Source organism: Notolepis coatsorum, assembly GCF_963971535.1.
Source record: "Notolepis coatsorum genome assembly, chromosome: 15".
Taxonomy (NCBI): domain Eukaryota; kingdom Metazoa; phylum Chordata; class Actinopteri; order Aulopiformes; family Paralepididae; genus Notolepis; species Notolepis coatsorum.
Genome location: NC_140179.1, coordinates 51743664 through 51764393, shown reverse-complemented (window position 1 = coordinate 51764393; position 20730 = coordinate 51743664). Strand labels below are relative to the sequence as shown.

Genomic DNA, 20730 nt, shown 5'->3' with positions numbered 1-20730 from the left:
TAACCCCAAGGCACGCACGACCCACGCATTATGGCCCTTGACCCTGATGAATATTAAATTGGATTCTGCACATCAACAAAGTGTATTTTTATAGATTTCTTACCCAGGGACAGTGCACATTAATCAACATCTTTCCACATCAATGTAAATGTGCCATAATTAGCTAATGAGCTAAGTTTTAAAGTTCAAGTTTCTTTATTAGTTGTCATACAGAAATACAGAATACTTTGAAATGAAATGGTTCTTTGTTTTGCTCCTGAGAGTGTGCTAGAATGCTAGATAAAATAACAAGATAGTATAAAATAAGTATAATATAAGTATAAAATAGAAAGTAAAGTACGTAAACAATTGTTTTCATCTGTAGTCCCTGCCTGCCATGCATGTCTTTATGGTGTGGGAGGAAACCAGAGTACCTGGAGGAAACCACGTGAACACGGGAGAACATGCAAACTAGAAAGGCCCCCTGCTGGGGTTCGAACCCAGGACCTTCTTGCTGTAAAATAAAATCTAACCCTGAATAACCTTACTGTCATGCACTTGTCCTAATATACTAACCAACACTATAGCACTCAACACTTTGATGAACATTGTTACTCAGCTGATAGAGTTGTACCCTTCCTGCTGACTTGTTGTACAAAACTTGTAAGTTGCTTTGGATAAAAGCGTCCGTTAAATGACAAAATGTAAATGTGTGAGGCAGCAGCGCTCATAACACACAGGTCCAGCTACCGTACTTTTCGGACTATAAGCCGCGGCTTTTTCCCCCATTTTTCGACCCTGCGGCTTATATAACGGTGCGGCTTATATGTGGACAAAACCCGAAAATCGAAATATTGCTTTTTTTACTGCAGTGAAATGTTATTTATCTGTTCCCTTATTTGCTAAACTTAATACAAATGAGTTAATTCTTGTTATTTGTCCGACAGTATTGTGTCCCAATGGGAGTCATTCTCTGTAGAGGTGGGAGTCATTCTCTGTAGAGGTGGGAACTTAAAGCTCAATATAAGAACGGCCATGCACCACCACCCACAGAATCGAGAAAGAGCAATCAATCTGTCAATCCTTTCCGTGTCCGGGCCGGGTGAGGTTTCCCGTGTTGAGTCAAATTAAGCCGCAGTCTCCACTCCTTACATATGGTAATTAAACATTAAAACACATGCGGCTTATAGTCCAGTGCGGCTTATATATGTACACATCATTCAATTTAGCTGCTGCGGCTTATAGTCAGGTGCGGCTTATAGTGCGAAAAGTACGGTATACTAGGGAACCTAGTCGTGTTTGTAGGTAATCTGTAACTGACTACATCTTGAGAGGAACTGTGTGTCTGATTGATTGAACATTTTATTAACAGATTGCATAATGGGTACAATACAGTATGGCTCAATACCCACAATTGTTAACACATCCACCGCCATCCACGCTGTAACACGTTATTGCCCGCCATGCTTTGACCGCCAGACCACACTGTACAGCGATATTGAGATCAATATTTCATTTTTTCGCCATGGCATTCATAATTCATATATACACCTCCGGTGCTGCAGCTGGACCCTACGGCTCAATACAACGACGGCTCAATACCGCCGCCTGGTGGATGGTCGGGCGAGTTACACTCGAACAACAGGAAGTGGGAGGTGTGCGTCGATTAAATTCATCCGGCTGTCGGATATTGTCGCAAGGCTCTCGACAGACACTATGTACATAATGGATCGCTTTATAAACGTAATAATCGATATGATTTTGGCGTTTATTGCGACATACAAACCGGAAATGGACCTAGGCGATCGACGTCCTATACTTGGGATATTTCACCGCCAGTCTCTTTGACGCACCGTAAGAGGACGCTAACGCTATTTTCAGCCCAATTGTTTATTCATTTTACTGCAAACCGATCTGATCAATATATCACCCATACTACATAAAGCATTTACTGACGATCACGGAATTATAAACGACCCCCCCCCCCCCCCCCTTTCCTCCGCGCATGATGACGCATAACGTATAGGATCATATACAGTTGAATTTTTTTTATATAGCGTGTATCGGGATAAACGGGAATCTATAATCTATATATGCGTTTAGGCCTATAACTCACGTTCTAGGAATTACTGCAGAAAACAATAAAAAACATACTTATATTCGAGAAGGTATTTTTGTATGAATGTTTGAATGAAAAAGTATAACGTTCCTACATCCTGAACGATAGATAATCGATGTTGAATGGGCCATAGTAATGTCAATTTAGCAATAAAATTTAAAAAGTTATAGCCCTGCAAAGAAGGTGAACATCTCCATAGGCTTACAGTGGTGGCAGACTGGCTATATTGATGGATATAAGTTATGGCATGGAATGTGTTAAGGGGATGCAGACCAGAAAAATACTTTCATCTTGTTTATCAGGGTCCCCCATTTTCAATTCATCATAACATTTATGACATTTATACAGTACTGTTACATCCAGACATTTATGACATACTTAAGCATTACATCACACGCAGGAGTGGTTTGTGACCAATAAACCATGCCTAGGGGTGGTTGTTAGGCCCGAGGCGCAGCCGAGGGTCGTTAGACCCCCCTAGGCATGGTTTATTGGTCACAAATCACGACTGCACGTGGTGTAAAGCTTTTATACAACTGCCAGATTCATCCAACCTTATTTCTATACAATAAACACACATTAATCGAAGATTTATTGAAAAAACCATCCGCCAGAAAAAGTAGTTCCCACAACTCCATGTGGAAGCAGCTTGAAGTGCATCCAACCAAACTAACACATCCAACTGTGTATTATTGGAATGATTGAGAGAAGTTGCCTCATGTGGAAGCAGCTTGAAGTGCATCCAACCAACTAACACATCCAACTGTGTATTATTGGAATGATTGATTGAAAATTTTATTACCAGATGCAGAATGGGTACAATACAGTACGGCTCAATACACACAATTGTTAAGGGAATGCATAGGAAAAAAACGTTTTCTTCGCCCTATTTTTTTATTTATTTCTTTTAGCCTAAACGTAACCAGTTGGAAACCAGGGGTACAGTAATAAAATTAGCAATCAACCAATCAATCAATTCAATAGACCATGCTCACTTAAAACAGCGCTGCTTCTCTCTCAGTCTGACTCCCCCGCTGTTGCAGACAGGAGTGTGTGTGTGTGTGTGTGCGTGTGTGTGTGTGTGTGTGTGTGTCACAGTGTGTGTGTGCGTGTGTGTGTGTATGTGTGTGTGTGTGTGTGTGTGTGTGTGTGTGTGTGTATGTGTGTGTGTGTGTTTGTGGGTACGCCAGCGTCGGACAGTGAGAGAGAACGCTGCAGTCAGTAGCAAGAAGGAAGTAGAAATTTAAATCAATCAATTAATCTATCAATCAAACCGCGATTTTTCTTTTGTTCTAGATTGCCTCAAGACCCATCAATTACATCATCCAACATTGTTTAAAGGGCTAACACATTCCCCTTGACAGAATCGCTTCATATTTAGTCGTTTAGTCGCCATTAACATATCCATTTGTAAATATTATTGGCCACCTTCTTGTGATCCGGCGGAGTGATGTGATGTGGGTCGGTTGTGGGCGGGTCCTGGGCCAGCAGCGTGGATTGTTGCCAATAAAGACGTGTAAAATGACTGTTTCAGCCAATCAGAATCGAGAAATTTGCATGCCGTTGTATAAAAGAAGATATACACCAGTGGCGGCTGCTGACCAAATTTTTTGGTGAAGCAAAAATTATATTTTTAAAACATCCCCCACTGTGTTTGTCAGTGGTCAGTGGACACAGAAGAAAACATATTAACATTAGGTGACGGCGCACCTGACCAGACACGGATGCAAAAAATTACATATTCGGTGACGGCGCACCTGACCAGACAGATGAAAACATAATAGGTGACTCGTGACGGCACACCTAACCAGACACGGATCAAAACATATTAGGTTTATGTTTATATTTATTAAAGGATCCCCATTAGAGACACATGAAAGAGCCTCTAGTCTTCCTGGGGTCCTGGACAAAACAAATACAATACAAATGTACAACAAAAAATATGAATAAAAATATAAACAAAACACAAATTAAAAATTAATACAAATATACAAATTCACATTATAAAATCTAACATTCCAGTCAAACAAAAAAAAGATAAAATACACAGATAACAGTTACATACTTGACAAAACACGAATAAAAAATTTATACAAATATACAAATTCACATTATAAAATCTAACATTCCAGTCAAACAAACAAAAAGATAATACACAGATAACACATACTTGACATGTTTGCAAGATATCTCTTAATATTTGTTTTGAAAGTAATTTTATTATGTATTGTGGATGAGATGTTTTTCGGCAGAGCATTCCAGAGTGCTATTGACCTATATATGCCAGTGAGTTTGAGAAACTTTTATTTTTGTGCTGATTTTGTTCTGATGTTACCAGAAGCGGCCCCTCTAGTGTTGTAACCATGTTCAGAAGTAATTTCTAACTGCTGAGCCAAGTTAGATGGCTTACCAGTGCTAATAATGTTCCGCAGTACGAGGTGGGACCAAGTCATTGTTTTGCAAGTCTCAAGTCAGTCGCAAGTCTTGGTACTCAAGTCCTGAGTCAAGTCCCAAGTCAAGACAGGCAAGTCCCAAGTCGAGTCCCAAGTCAAGACTGACAAGTCCCAAGTCGAGTCCCAAGTCCTAACCTTTAAGTTTCGAGTCCTAAACAAGTCATAATACGCGTTTCACCAAAAAGTTTCATTATCAACTTGTTGGCAAAACATAATCTAATTTCTATAAATGTAATAATATTCAGAATCAGTCTTACAACTAAATACAATTGGGCAAGAGCTGCTTGAAAACCAGTTCAGGAGTATATTGAGAAAGAAAAGAATAAGGATCACCATATCCATTTTAAAGGTAGGATAACAATAACCAACATATTGTCTTCCCACTTGGACCAATCATTTATTTAACGTCTGCCTGCCCTGTATATACAGTCTAATGAGTCTATGGCACATGGTCCATAATAGCAGACCTCGGTTCAACTAACTAGTCTACCTTAACCCTTTATCAATTTTGGGGTATAAAAAATCTGTACTGAAATGACAAGGCATCTCTGCATTTCATATATTAGGTAGTTTATTAGGTATTAGAATTAGGTAGGGCCTAATTCGTGTGCGAGTTCTCTCTCTCTCTTGGATAAAATAACAAACTCAGCATATTGTCACAAGGAAAGATGAAATTACCTACCTGGGTTCCATCCTGTGACAAAATGGCAACCAATGTAATAAAAAAAAGTCAACCAACGAACTCGATTCTTATACCGGATCTCCTCACTGGTAAACAAGAATACCTTGAAGACTAACAGGAGCACTCATTCAAGGGTACTACGACTATGCTTGTACCTCATGGTACCAAAGCACCTCAAAGGCACTAAAAACAAGATTACAAACATCACAAAACAAACTGGTCAGACTACTGCTTGACCTTACCCCTGCCCATTTTGACAACCTAGGATGGCTTAGAGTAGACAACAGAGTACATCAACTTGCAATGGGCCTGGTCTACAAGATACACTACCACCATGTACATGTCGAAATACTTCCCAAAGGTCAGTGAATTCCAGGACCACAACACCAGAGGGAGTTCCACAAATCATGTTCAACCCAGATTCGGCTCAAACAAGGGACTAAACACGTTTCGCAATTATGCCACAACAATGTGGAACGCCCTACCCACAGCCGTAAAATAGTCTGGGATGGTGGCCCATAGCACACAGTGGGGGTAGGGCTTCATATTAAGGTTAAAGGAAGGCCGGGACAGAGGCCTGGGAGTGGAGTAGCTGTCGGTCCCTGACCAGGCCTGTCCTAGGTGGGCAGACAATCAGTGTGATACCTCAGGGAGACTCGGAGTTTGGTCACTGGTGTATTTATGTTTACACATCATTGTCTGTCTCTAATGGTAAGACTACCTCCTTTTTGTATGTGTCTCACACATCTGTGTGTGTGTGTGTGTGTGTGATGGTGGCCCGTAGCACACAGTGGGGGTGTGTGTTTAGCCCCCTGGCTGTCTCCATGTGGTTGTTATTTTAGTTCTTATGAAGGAATTCTCAAACTCACAGTCCATTCTGTTTAAACCATCAGGATTCACAACACCTAGAATCCATTGCACACATAACAAACGGATGTAATGCATACAAACACCTGTACATCGCTCGTCATGACCGTATTGTGGACATTGTGTCTGATGTGGTACGGAACATATCACCATCTAGTGCAGCAATGTACAAACATGCCAGAGTGAAACCAGAGTGGTTTGGCCTTACCAACGATGTTTTTGCTAACATACCAAATACACGGACATTGTTTTTGTTGACACCAGCCACGGAGAGGTGCTGGTCATAGAAGTAGGCTGTACCTTTGATCTGTACATGGACCAGGCCTTCCGGGACAAGTATATCAAATACCCAACCACTGCTCAGTGTGATGGCTGACCTTGGGTATAGGTGTAGATATAGTCAGGGTTCGTACGGGTGCTGGAAATCCTTGAAAATGCTTGTATTTCAATGTGCTGTTTTCAAGGTTTTAAATGTGCTTGAATTGTGTATAAAGTGCTGGAAAGTTATTGAAATTGTAATTGCACTTTATACTTTAATAATAAATCGCTATCTGACTGAATAGTTTGGTTTTTAGACAAAGAAATAAAATAAGTCGGAGCGACTCGCGAGCCTATTTTGCGTTCGCCTTTCATGCAAAATGAAATGTGGCTCGGCCCCACCCCGTAGTGTTTTTACCTGTGCCATCTGAGAACAGCGCGCGTGTGTGTGTGGCCAAAATGCCGGGAGGCTGCCGTTTTAATGAGCTCTGGCTCGGAGATATCAAATATAATTCAGAGGAGAACATCCTCGAGTAGCCGTGTGCAAAATATGCAGAAAGGACTTGAAGATTTTTACCATGGGGATTGGGGGAGTCTGCACGTTCGAGCCACGTTGAAAGGTGAGCCACTGAGCCATGGGTGTTATTAACGTGTCTCGGCCTGGCTCGCCAGGTAACTAAGTTCGAGACTACAAGTGCTCCACACCTGTCTCCGTAAATGTTTGTTATAAAAATACCACTTCAATAATCGAAATAGTCAAGTAACAGGCAAAATACACTAATGGAATTACAAACTCGTGTTTACCGGACTCTGTTTTTCACCGCAGTGTTGTAGCATGTAACGTTAGGCAAATCAACGTTAGCTAATTTCCTTTCATGTATTTCAAAACACGAAAACTTGTTGTGTATTGAAATGGTATTTTATTTTTATAACGGAACATTTACGGAGACTGGTGTGGAACTGGTGTGGAGCTGTTGTAGTCTGGAACGCAGTAACGTACTGTCTACCTGTATGTCGTGTATGTCATAAATGTTATGATGAATTGAAAATGGCGGACCCTGATGTAAACAAGACGAAAGTATTTCTCTGGTCTGCATCCCCTTAACAATTGTGTGTATTGAGCCATAGTGTATTGTACCCATTCTGCAATCTGTTAATAACGTTTTCAATCAAACGTGACGAGCCAGGCCAATTTTAGCATGTTTATTTATGGAATATGCAATCTAACAGCTAACGTGACCTTTACAGTTAATTACATGGATAATAATGTTAAGGTAGTTGGTTCATTCCAGGCCATCATTAGGCTCAGTCTAAAATTCATAGGCAGTAGCCTATAAATGAAAATGAAATATACATTTATAATATCATAATGATCCATTTAGATTAGATGTCAACATTAAACAATAAATACTCTTAAAGTTAAGTGCAACCAGTGAGATTAAATTAATAAAACACTTTGTTTTATTTATAACATGCTGCTCCTTTTTATTTAGGGAAGAAGCATCAAATTCTGATGAAAGCACGTCTAAATCCAGGTCCTGCATTAGTGGATTATTTCCAGCAGACAAGCAATGCATCAAGCAGCACAGCTACATCCACATCAACAACCAGCAGTGTAGTGAGAGCCAGAGCAGCCAGTGGAGGAGCTTGCAGTGGAGTTGCCCCTCTACCATCCCCAGGCTCATCCAAGAACCAGTCAACCAGCAACACCACAGGCACCATTAAATCATTTGTTACCTCTAATCCAACACTTCAAGCTGAAATATGCTGGGCAACAAAAGCTGTAACCAGCCACTATTCCTACCATTCATGTAATGACATGGGGGCCATGTTTCAAACAATGTTTCCTGACAGTGAGATAGCAAAGCAATTTACTTGTGGGGAGAATAAAGTGGCATACCTCACCACATTTGGGATAGCTCCTCATTTCTCTTCCCTGAAAACTTTATTAACAGATTGCAGAATGGGTACAATACAGTACGGCTCAATACACACAATTATTAAGGGGATGCAGACCAGAGCAATACTTTCGTCTTGTTTACATCAGGGTCCCCCATGTTCAATTCATCATGACATTTATGACATACACGACATACTGCATAACACATCGGCTCAGCCAGGTTATATATGATGCCAAGTCTACATAATTTTGGTTGTTTAGCACAATAACATCTGATTTAATGTGATGGAAGAAGTGAAATAATCATTTTGAGTAAATATTTAATTTACCACAATGGTAAGATGCTGGAAAATCTTGAAAATGCACCTTGTGTGTTTAGCCCCCTGGCTGTCTCCATGTGGTTGTTATTTTAGTTCTTATGAAGGAATTCTCAGCCCCCCTGTCTTCCCCCGATGGCTGGGGTTAGGGTGGGGGGAAGGATGGAGGATCAGGGGAAAACGAGGGTAAAGGCGGGGGAAGGGTGGAGGAGGGGAGGAGGGAGAAGACAGGCCTTTGAGTTGAATGTTCTGTATGCGATGAATGAATGAATGAGAACTTTATTTACCAGATTGCAGAATGGGTACAATACACAGGGTGTCCTTAAAAAGTCTTAAAAAGTCTTAAATTGGTTTATCAATAATTAAGGCCTTAGTTTGTCTTAAAATGTCTTAAATCCATTTTCAGAGGTCTTAAAAATGCCATAGAAAGGAAAGATAAAATGCCATGTCATGTTTTATTATGAAATCTGGGGAAGTACGGTTAACGGGAGATAAAGTCGGGAGTTTTTATTGACCGCGTTGTAGCATCACGCAGACCGGAATGGGGCGGAACCAACACGGGTCCTTATGTTGGCCGGGAACAATTTCAGTGGAGTCTAGCTAACGTTAGCAAGGCGAAGCGGAAGCGATAACGTTACGTTTAGTTTAGCATTTGCACTCGTTAATATGGGAAAGTGCCAATTTAACGAGAACTGGCTCGACAATCCACTGTTTGCGCCATGGTTGGTCCCAGTCAAAGTCAAAGACCATTACGAGGCTCGCTGCAACAACAAAAAAAGAGCAGTCGAGTCGCACATGCTGAGCAGCGCTAAGCGTACCTCTGCAAAAACGGCGCCTGCAAACTACTATTTCGAATTTCTTTTCGGCCCCGCCATCTCAGGTAGGACTATAACATCTGCACCAACAGAAGTCTGGATAACATGCGACTCCACGCCAACACTTGAAGCTGAGGTCTTAACTTGAAAATAATCTATTCACGGATGTAAACAAGGACACGTTTGTGTTTATGTTCGATGAGAGTCACCCACTATGTATTTTTTCCTCCCACCCACCCCCTCCTAATGTACAGTATCCTCCCATCATATGTATGTTAGGATCTATGGGTAACAGTACTGTATATTTGCATATCTTATATGTCACAAATGTAACAGTACTATATACCTGTATGTCCCTATGCCATAAATGTCATGTATGTTGAGTGTCATAAATGTCACTATGAATTGAAAATGGGGGACCCTGATGTAAACAAGACAAACGTCTTTCTCTGGTCTGCATCCCCTTAACAATTGTGTGTATTGAGCCGTACTGTATTGTACCCATTCTGCAATCTGTTAAACAAAGTTTTCATTCATTCAACCAAACCACAAAAACAAAACGACTGGATGAATAAATGAAAAACTTTATTAACAGATAACAGATCAATACACACAATTGTTAAGGGGATGCAGACCAGAGAGACTTTCGTCTTGTTTACATCAGGGTCCCCCATTTTCAATTCATAGTAACTGTACTGTTACATTTGTGACATATGCAAATATACAGTACTGTTACCCAGAGATCCTAACAGAAAATATATACATATGATGGGGAGGAGACTGTACATTAGGGGGGGGGGGGGGGGGGGGCGTTGGACATTTACGGTGCCCAGTTTCTAATTGCAGCCTCCCGTAGGTGCTCTTTAAGAGCGGTTTTGAATGTGGGCAGGGGTAAAGTGGGTTTTAGGAGTGAGGTTAAGCAGTAGTCTGACCAGTTTGTTTTGTGATGTTTGTAATCTTGTTTTTAGGGCCTTTGAGGTGCTTTGGTACCATGAGGTGCAAGCATAGTCGTAGTACCCTTGAATGAGTGCTCCTGTTAGAGTCTTCAGGGTATTCTTGTTTACCAGAGAGGAGATCCGGCACAAGAATCTAGTTTGTTGGTTGACTTTTTTGATACCCTGGGGAGGGTGGTAATAGTTATGTGTTCTGACGGGTATCAGTCCTATGGTGATAATCATGTGTTCTTACAGGTATCAGTCCTATGGTAGTATGTGTTCTGACGGAAATGTGGCTGTTGCACTTGCTGCTTGGCGCCTGGTATATTTTGTATAGCTATATTTGCTATTTATGTTTGGTCACCCCTTTGTTGAAATTCATCCAATCCAGTTACTCCTTTAAGTTCAAGATTTTTAAGTTTCCAAGTTATTTTTTAATAAACATCTTTGGACCAACGTGTCCCTAAACTTAAACTAATTGGTGTCGTTGCATGATTTTTGCCATTTTGTTATTGTGAAATTGGTATTAAATTTAATTCTGAGTGGCATTAAAAAGTCTTAAATCTGACTGGGCTAAACCTGCAGATACCCTGAATACAGTACGGCTCAATACACACAATTGTTAAGGGGATGCAGACCAGAGAAAGACGTTTGTCTTGTTTACATCAGGGTCCCCCATTTTCAATTCATAGTGACATTTATGACATACACAACATGTATGACATGACATTTATGGCATAGGGACATACATGACATACAGGTATATATAGTACTGTTACATTTGTGACATATACAATATGCAAATATACAGTACTGTTACCCATAGATCCTAACAGAGAATATATACATATGATGGAGAGGAGACTGTACATTAGGAGGCGGTGGGACGTTATTATCAATATAACGTTAGTTACCAGTACCAACTTTAACTTACATGGCTGTGCGGCTAGCTAGCTATAGCTAATGTTAATGTAACGTTAATAACACAAGATGCATTTCACTATGAATTGAAAATGGGGGACCCTGATGTAAACAAGACAAACGTCTTTCTCTGGTCTGCATCCCCTTAACAATTGTGTGTATTGAGCCGTACTGTATTGTACCTGTACTCTATTGTATCTGTTAAATAAAGTTTTCATTAATTCATTCATGCCTTTTGAAAAGTGACATGGTCGGTGTAGTTTTTGTAAGGAGTTATGATGCTGTTTAAATGTAGCCACGGAGTAAAATACAGCCAAATAATTGATAATCAACACAGACCCACACAGCTACTATATATATATATTTTAAATCCACTCACCATTGATGTCCCAGTCCCTTGATCACTTGTAAATAAAATCCAAACAATAGGCCACTCCGAGCAAGTCGAGGAAGCTAGAACAAGTTCTGGAGTTGGGACGTCCTCTTGCAATAATAATCCTTTTCTCTTAAAGTCATAATTGCATGCTTGAGCAGCGCTGGTCTTCTCCGTAAGTCTGGTCTCCTCCGTAAACTGGATGCTTGCAGACTGCAGAGGGGAATCCCTCGCGTCACGCCCTTGCATAATGCCCATATATGGACCAAGTTGCCAACTAAGATATATCTCGAAATGTCTGCAACAGCAATTGCCAAAGCAGTGAGAAAGCAGTAGCACTCACTCACCAAAGCTGTGTGCTCACATGAAGAGGAAGGCAGCACAGCGGTTCTTCCTCTGGGCGAACGTTTCGATGACTTTGGGGTAAAAAATTGCGAAAGACAGGACAGGAGCTTACTAAGCTACTAGCTTGCTAAGCTAGTAGCTAGCTACAACCGGAGCCAGACGGCTCTGTCTACAACTAGCGTTCGGACATGCCACGGTCAACTACACTATAAAAAAATATATAAAAACACGGATGCACATTGCACAAATAGCTAACAGTTGAACAATAAAGATCAAAAGATGAATTAATTATTATATTAGGCTAATCTCTTTTTCTTTTCTCAAATGTCATCAGCAGTGTGTTGTTACAGCCAGAGAAACTTGATAACATCATCAGTCTCGCAGCTCTTCTCTGATTGACTGTCAAAACGTTGAGGGCTGTCAATCATTCAACCACCGTTCGTGAGTGGCGTGCGCAAAACTGCACGGGCCAGGCTTAGATGACGGTCTTGAAGCTCAAATAGCTATTTTGATTGGATTATTATAATCCTGGTTGACGCCCAGTGAAGCTGAATCTCATGAATGATTGACAGATGGACAGTGAAATGTGAAATGTCTGTCACTTGGAAATTTTTTTCACAGAGGAACACATTTCTAATAAAAATAAATATATATATATATTTTATGTGTGTGTTTTTTTTTTTTTTTTTTTGTCTATTACTAGTGAAGCACTGCCTCACTAGTAGTCATGCAATAACCCCCACTGCTGGGTTCGAACCCCAGCAGGGGGCCTTTCTAGTTTGCATGTTCTCCCGTGTTCACGTGGGTTTCGGTTTCCTCCAGGTACTCTGGTTTCCTCCCACACCATAAAGACATGCATGGCAGGCAGGGACTACAGATGAAAACACTTGTTTACATACTTGACTTTCTATTTTATACTTATATTATACTTATTTTATATAGCACACTCTCAGGAGCAAAACCGAAAGTATTCTGTATTTATGTATGACAACTAATAAAGAAACTTGAAAACTTAGCTCATTAGCTAATTCTGGCACATTTACATTGATGTGGAAAGATGTTGATTAATGTGCACTGTCCCTGGGTAAAAAATCTATAAAAATACACTTTATGTTGATGTGCAGAATACCATTTAATATTCATCAGGGTCAAGGGCCATAATGCGTGGGTCGTGCATGCCTTGGGGTTATATCCACAATAAATGGTATTTATACTGTATCCAATGACTTCCAGCGGTTAATGAACACACATACTAGGGGTGTAACGATGCATCGATGAATCTAAATGCATCGATTCTAATGTGACTATTCAATTGCATCGATTTGAAAATGTTAGATTATAGATTATAGATAGATTATAATCGAAATTCATTTTAATTTTTTTTTAATTTAGTGACCTATAGTCCATTGATGCTGAGTGAATCAGTTCCCCCAGCCACATTTGTGTATTCAACATTTTTTGGGGAATTAACTGATGGAAAATGTATCGAATCTAATCGAATCATGGTCAAATGAAGAGATTTCATGATGCATTGAATCATTGCCTGAAGAATCGTAATTTAATTTAATCAGTGAGGTCACATCGTTACACCCCTAACACATACAGTACTGTTTATTTACAGACAGAGTTTCTAAAAGAGTATATTATACATTTAAGGGGGAGGAAACTACATGTGTCTGTGTGTCGTCTGCAGAGGAGCAGAGTTCTAGCCGGCGCCAGGAGCACTACGACGGGCTGCTGCTGGAGGCCAAGAGAGACCTGGAGACCCAGAGCCAGCAGACTGTGCAGGCCCAGCAGGAACTCCAGGCCCAGATAGAAGTGGTAAACACCGGACACACTGTTGACCCGAGCAGTCCTGTTTTGATGTTTCGTGCGAAGAGTAAAAGCCTACCAGTTTTGTATTCAATGTCTCTTTAAACCAAGAGAAGGAAAGTATAATTTAAGAGGGTTATGTATTCTTAAAACATGTAAAAAGGTAAGAAATAATGTAAAAGCTAGATGCGTTTACATTTTTAAATTTTTCCTTTCAAGGAAGGGCCAGACTTGTGCATCTGCTACAAATGGTTCCAGAATAGTGTCCAATTTACTTTCAGTATGCAAACGACAGGCGTTTTATGCAAAATTTGCAGGACTGTTAAGAAGAGGATAAGACATAGATTGAAAAGTATCTGCCCGATTTGTACAAGTGAAGAAAAATGTCAGATTGCTCAACAAGACCCTAAAGTCACATATGAAGTGTTGCAATTTTAAAAGTGCTATAGATTAAAAAAAAGGTATTTTTGTATTTTAAAACAATATTCTAACAGAGCTTTTAGAAAGGTGCAGAATAAAGGTATTGCTTTCCCCCTCCAAAAAATTTATGAATTTATCGACTTTAAAATATTTTGGCGGTCCAAAATGAACGTTGTTTACATGTTGCGTGCATGTAACCCCTCCCTACTTCCCATTTCCCCACGTGGAATGCACCCGATTGGACAAAATTACATGCTGGTGTGCTAGTGTGAGTGACATCTAGTGGCTGATGGGGCGACAGTGGGCGTCTGGCAATCCAGAGGTTCCCGTTTCGATTCCCGGGCAGTGTGTCGATGTGTCCTTGAACAAGACACTTAACCCCTAATTGCTCCTGATGAGCAGGCTGGCACCTTGCATGGTTGCCTCCGCCGTCGGTGTGTGAGTGAATGGGTAAAATGTGAGTAACAAATTGTAAAGTGCTTTGGATAAAAGCGCTATATAAAAAAGCAGCCGTTTACCATTTAACATGTGTTCATCATGTTTTGTTCATGAGGATTTGTTCATGTGTTATGGTCGGATGAATTACACATTTTGTCGCAAAAACACGGGCTGTCCCAAAACATGTCAACCGTGGAGGTTTTATTTGGTCCTTTATCTGGTTTGTTGTCTGCAGTCAGTCAGAGCTGTGGGGGAGCTTCAGTCTCAGAAGGAGCAAGTCTCTACGGACCTGGAGGAGGTCCAGATGAGGTACGAGGTGAAGAGCAGGGAGCTGTCGTCCTTCCAGAGGAGGTATGAGGAGAAGAGCAGGGAGCTGTCGTCCTTCCAGGGGAGGGATGAGGACAGGAGCAGGGAGCTGTCCTCCTTCCAGGGGAGGTATGAGGAGAAGACCAGGGAGCTGGAGGAGACCAAGGAGCTACTGCACACTGAGCGACACTGCAACAGGTAGGGTCTACTTTTATTAAAGGACAACAGGTAGGCTTTACTTTTTATTAAAGGACAACAGGTAGGGTCTACTTTCATTAAAGGTAGGGTCTATCGGAGAGTCAGCATTGCCTTGGCTTGGGCTGATCGCTATACTAACTCGTTTGGCTGAGTTAGGGGGAGGGAAGCCGTGGGTGGGTCCTGGGCGTTGTGGACAGCGACCCCTACAGTTCGGTCGGGGGGCCTGCACAGCGAGGGTAGGATCTGGAGAAAGGTAGTGTGACCTTCCACACGTTACACTCTCCCTTTGAGAATCTGCGCTGCCAGGCTGGCTGCCGGCTGGCTGCACATGTGTCGGAGGAAAACATGTGACAGTCTCCGGCCTCCCGGACCAACAGTAGGGGGGGGGGGGTGCAACAACCAGGAAGGGGGTTGGGAATTGGCATAACGACTAACAGTGGGATGGGAGAAAAATCGGAAAAAAGGAGAGGGGAAAAGAAAAAAAAAAAGTAGGGTCTACTTTTATTAAAGGACCATGCAACAGGTGGTCTACTTTTATTAAAGGACCATACAACGGGTAGGGTCTACTTTTATTAAAGGACCATACAACAGGTAGGGTCTACTTTTATTAACACTTTAATCGCCGATGACGTGTTTAGACGTCATTCCTCGCCATGCTCATTCTGCCGAAGACGCCGTAACTCGTCTTTGATGTCAATATTTCAAAAATCTGTGATCGAAATCATATTTGTCCTCCGGGGTCCTGAGATATACTGCTGATCTCCACTCAACTCTCTAGCGGTTCAAGAACGCCATCTGGTGGCCGATCGGCAGATCGCCAACAGGAAGTGACTTGTCAAACAGGAAGTGCTCATCCATATATCGTCCGGGCACTCGCGATCATTAGCAGGACTCTATCTCAACACACTGGATAATCAATCGCTCGCCCTAACTCAATAAACAACGTTATTTGGACGTATATAGTATTATACAACCTGGAAATGGTTCATCGGGATCAACATCCCATAATCGAAAACTGTCTACTCCAAGCTGATCGTCCAACGGCGCGAGGAAGATACGGTGAGTTTCAACGTTATTTTCTAACGTCTTCTATACTAACTGATCTGATGATCATATGACCCACACTAGATGAATGGTATAACGTTGCCCACGGAATTATAAACGCCCCCTCGCCCATCCGGTCAATATCAGATGATACGTAGTAACTTCTAGAAGTACCTCCAGTTGAAATGTTTCATCTGGCACCGATCGCTACCAAACTGTATTTGATCATCAATATAATGCATTTGGAGCTATAAATCAAGTTCTGGAGAAAGCTGCAGAAAATGATAAAAACATACTTATACTTTAGACCATATTTTAGTATGAATATGTGAATGAAAAAGTATATCGTTGCTACACCCTGAACAATGGATATAGGACATTGAATGGGCCATAATAATGTCAATTTAGCAATAGAATTTAAAAAGTTATAGCCCTGCAAAGAAGGGGAACTTCTCCATAGACAAATAGAGCTGGCTAGGGATGGTAAATTATGAATTTAACCATGGCGATCAAAGTGTTAAAGGACCATACAACGGGTAGGGTCTACTTTTATTAAAGGACCATGCAACAGGTAGGGTCTACTTTTATTAAAGGACCATACAACAGGTAGGGTCTCCTTTTATTAAAGGACCATACAACAGGTAGGGTCTCCTTTTATTAAAGGACCATACAACAGGTAGGGTCTACTTTTATTAACACTTTAATCGCCGATGACGTGTTTAGACGTCATTCCTCGCCATGCTCATTCTGCCGAAGACGCCGTAACTCGTCTTTGATGTCAATATTTCAAAAATCTGTGATCAAAATCATATTTGTCCTCCGGGGTCCTGAGATATACTGCTGATCTCCACTCAACTCTCTAGCGGTTCAAGAGCGCCATCTGGTGGCCGATCGGCAGATCGCCAACAGGAAGTGACTCGTCAAACAGGAAGTGCTCATCCATATATCGTCCGGGCACTCGCGATCATTAGCAGGACTCTATCTCAACACACTGGATAATCAATCGCTCGCCCTAACTCAATAAACAACGTTATTTGGACATATATAGTATTATACAACCTGGAAATGGTTCATCAGGATCAACATCCCATAATCGAAAACTGTCTACTCCAAGCTGATCGTCCAACGGCGCGAGGAAGATACGGTGAGTTTCAACGTTATTTTCTAACGTCTTCTATACTAACTGATCTGATGATCATATGACCCACACTAGATGAATGGTATAACGTTGCCCACGGAATTATAAGCGCCCCCTCGCCCATCCGGTCAATATCAGATGATACGTAGTAACTTCTAGAAGTACCTCCAGTTGAAATTTTTCATCTGGCACCGATCGCTACCAAACTGTATTTGATCATCAATATAATGCATTTGGAGCTATAAATCAAGTTCTGGAGAAAGCTGCAGAAAACGATAAAAACATACTTATACTTTAGACCATATTTTAGTATGAATATGTGAATGAAAAAGTATATCGTTGCTACACCCTGAACAATGGATATAGGACATTGAATGGGCCATAATAATGTCAATTTAGCAATAGAATTTAAAAAGTTGTAGCCCTGCAAAGAAGGGGAACTTCTCCATAGACAAATAGAGCTGGCTAGGGATGGTAAATTATGAATTTAACCATGGCGATCAAAGTGTTAAAGGACCATACAACGGGTAGGGTCTACTTTTATTAAAGGACCATGCAACAGGTAGGGTCTACTTTTATTAAAGGACCATACAACAGGTAGGGTCTCCTTTTATTAAAGGACCATACAACAGGTAGGGTCTCCTTTTATTAAAGGACCATACAACAGGTAGGGTCTACTTTTATTAAAGGACCATACAACAGGTAGGGTCTACTTTTATTAACACTTTAATCGCCGATGACGTGTTTAGACGTCATTCCTCGCCATGCTCATTCTGCCGAAGACGCCGTAACTCGTCTTTGATGTCAATATTTCAAAAATCTGTGATCGAAATCATATTTGTCCTCCGGGGTCCTGAGATATACTGCTGATCTCCACTCAACTCTCTAGCGGTTCAAGAGCGCCATCTGGTGGCCGATCGGCAGATCGCCAACAGGAAGTGACTCGTCAAACAGGAAGTGCTCATCCATATATCGTCCGGGCACTCGCGATCATTAGCAGGACTCTATCTCAACACACTGGATAATCAATCGCTCGCCCTAACTCAATAAACAACGTTATTTGGACGTATATAGTATTATACAACCTGGAAATGGTTCATCAGGATCAACATCCCATAATCGAAAACTGTCTACTCCAAGCTGATCGTCCAACGGCGCGAGGAAGATACGGTGAGTTTCAACGTTATTTTCTAACGTCTTCTATACTAACTGATCTGATGATCATATGACCCACACTAGATGAATGGTATAACGTTGCCCACGGAATTATAAACGCCCCCTCGCCCATCCGGTCAATATCAGATGATACGTAGTAACTTCTAGAAGTACCTCCAGTTGAAACTTTTCATCTGGCACCGATCGCTACCAAACTGTATTTGATCATCAATATAATGCATTTGGAGAGAAAGCTGCAGAAAATGATAAAAACATACTTATACTTTAGACCATATTTTAGTATGAATATGTGAATGAAAAAGTATATCGTTGCTACACCCTGAACAATGGATATAGGACATTGAATGGGCCATAATAATGTCAATTTAGCAATAGAATTTAAAAGGTTATAGCCCTGCAAAGAAGGGAAACTTCTCCATAGACAAATAGAGCTGGCTAGGGATGGTAAATTATGAATTTAACTAGGCCTGCCACGATAACACATTTTGCTGGGCGATTAATTGCCCCCGAAAATATCGCGATAAGCGATGTTATTGCGACCGGTTAGATTTTTTTTTTTGAGAAATTTATTTCCCAAAAGTTCTCAATTTTCTTTTAAAAATTCACTAATATAATGATAATAGCATAATAATGCAAGGACACCGTTTCAAAGTGCAATAAACTTTTATTTAACATTGGAAGACATTTTAAATATCCTAAATAAAAAAATGCTCAGTTTGATTGTTTATTATAAAACAAACTGAAACTGGAAACAAGCCCTCTGTCTGGCTTTTTGTGTCATCCTTTTAACATGTACATGTATTATTAATGTACCTTGCGCCGCGGTACCATGTACAAAATGTTAATAAACTGTGAGGAAAAAACTGGAAACGTAATAAATAAAAAGGCAGTGAAACAATAATCAAATAAACACCAAAAATCTCTATTGGAATGGAGACTTCAGCACAAGATAAACTAGGGATGGGCAAAAATAATCCAGATCGATTGATCACATGATGTACTCGAGTACTCGTGGAGGAAAACGCTGTACAAAATAAACGTATTTTCCGGTGTTTTAGACTTTTATTTTGAAGCCCACCGCTCCGTCTTTTCCGGTGTTTTAGACTTTTATTTTGAAGCCCACCGACCGAAGCGGAAGTATTGTTGTTATTATCCTAGCAGCCAACTTGTCTCGTCCGGTTCTGTGTTTTTGAGCTAATGATAAAACAAATGTTGAGATAGATTGTTGGTGAACAACTAACTTTAGGTTAGTTTTGACGTTAGCTACTAACGTTAGATGCAGCTACTACAGGCAATCAACGATGAGGAGGAAGCGTCAAAGCCGTATATAATAGAATAGCCGTGGTGCGTAGGCACGAGAGCGCAACTGTGTTATAATAAATTAATTTATGTTTAACTTGTCCCCGTGTCCAGTCCTTTGACCACCCGTTCATTGTAAACAATGATGCATGTAATTGTATTAACGTTATTCTGTGTTGTAGCTATGCTATACGTTGTATTTAGTTTGTTAGCTATTTAGCTAATGTTGTTAGCATTGAGTGAGCATCAACGAACGCTAGATCTTTAATCTTTATTTAGCAGTCCAGTTTCTCCGGGCAGTAGCGAGTAACTACTTGGGTCTAAAAATAGCTAACGTTACACTACAAATAACGCTACTTGGTTAAAAGGAGCAACACTATTGAGAAATGTAGTTAAGCTATGTGGCGTTGCCCCACGGAGCTCCTGTGCTGTGCTCTGTAGTAAGGCCAGCGGCCCCCCACACGGAGAGTGACTGACGAGGGGTACTGGTTCCGCCTCATTAAATAGCAAATAGCAATTAATCGGGCCCGTCAAAATTATTGCATTCATTTTAATTATCGCGCTGATTAATCGATTTATTGCTTATCGTGGCAGGCCTAAATTTAACCATGGCGATCAAAGTGTTAAAGGACCATACAACGGGTAGGGTCTACTTTTATTAAAGGACCATGCAACAGGTAGGGTCTACTTTTATTAGAGGACCATACAACAGGTAGGGTCTCCTTTTATTAAAGGACCATACAACAGGTAGGGTCTCCTTTTATTAAAGGACCATACAACAGGTAGGGTCTACTTTTATTAAAGGACCATACAACAGGTAGGGTCTCCTTTTATTAAAGGACCATACAACAGGTAGGGTCTCCTTTTATTAAAGGACCATACAACAGGTAGGGTCTCCTTTTATTAAAGGACCATACAACAGGTGGGGTCTACTT

At 40.9% G+C, this 20730-nt stretch overlaps 1 protein-coding gene across 4 annotated transcripts in view; it reads left to right on the top strand.

Annotated features, from left to right (window-relative positions):
• cep55l (centrosomal protein 55 like) overlaps positions 1-20730 on the top strand; it is a 71366-nt gene that overhangs the window by 37093 nt on the left and 13543 nt on the right. For all 4 annotated transcript variants that reach the window (XM_084330666.1, XM_084330665.1, XM_084330663.1 and 1 more), the window contains exons 7-8: positions 13658-13785; positions 14870-15138. In XM_084330666.1, the coding sequence (XP_084186792.1) occupies positions 13658-13785; positions 14870-15138 (397 nt within the window). The remainder of the gene's footprint in view (positions 1-13657; positions 13786-14869; positions 15139-20730) is intronic.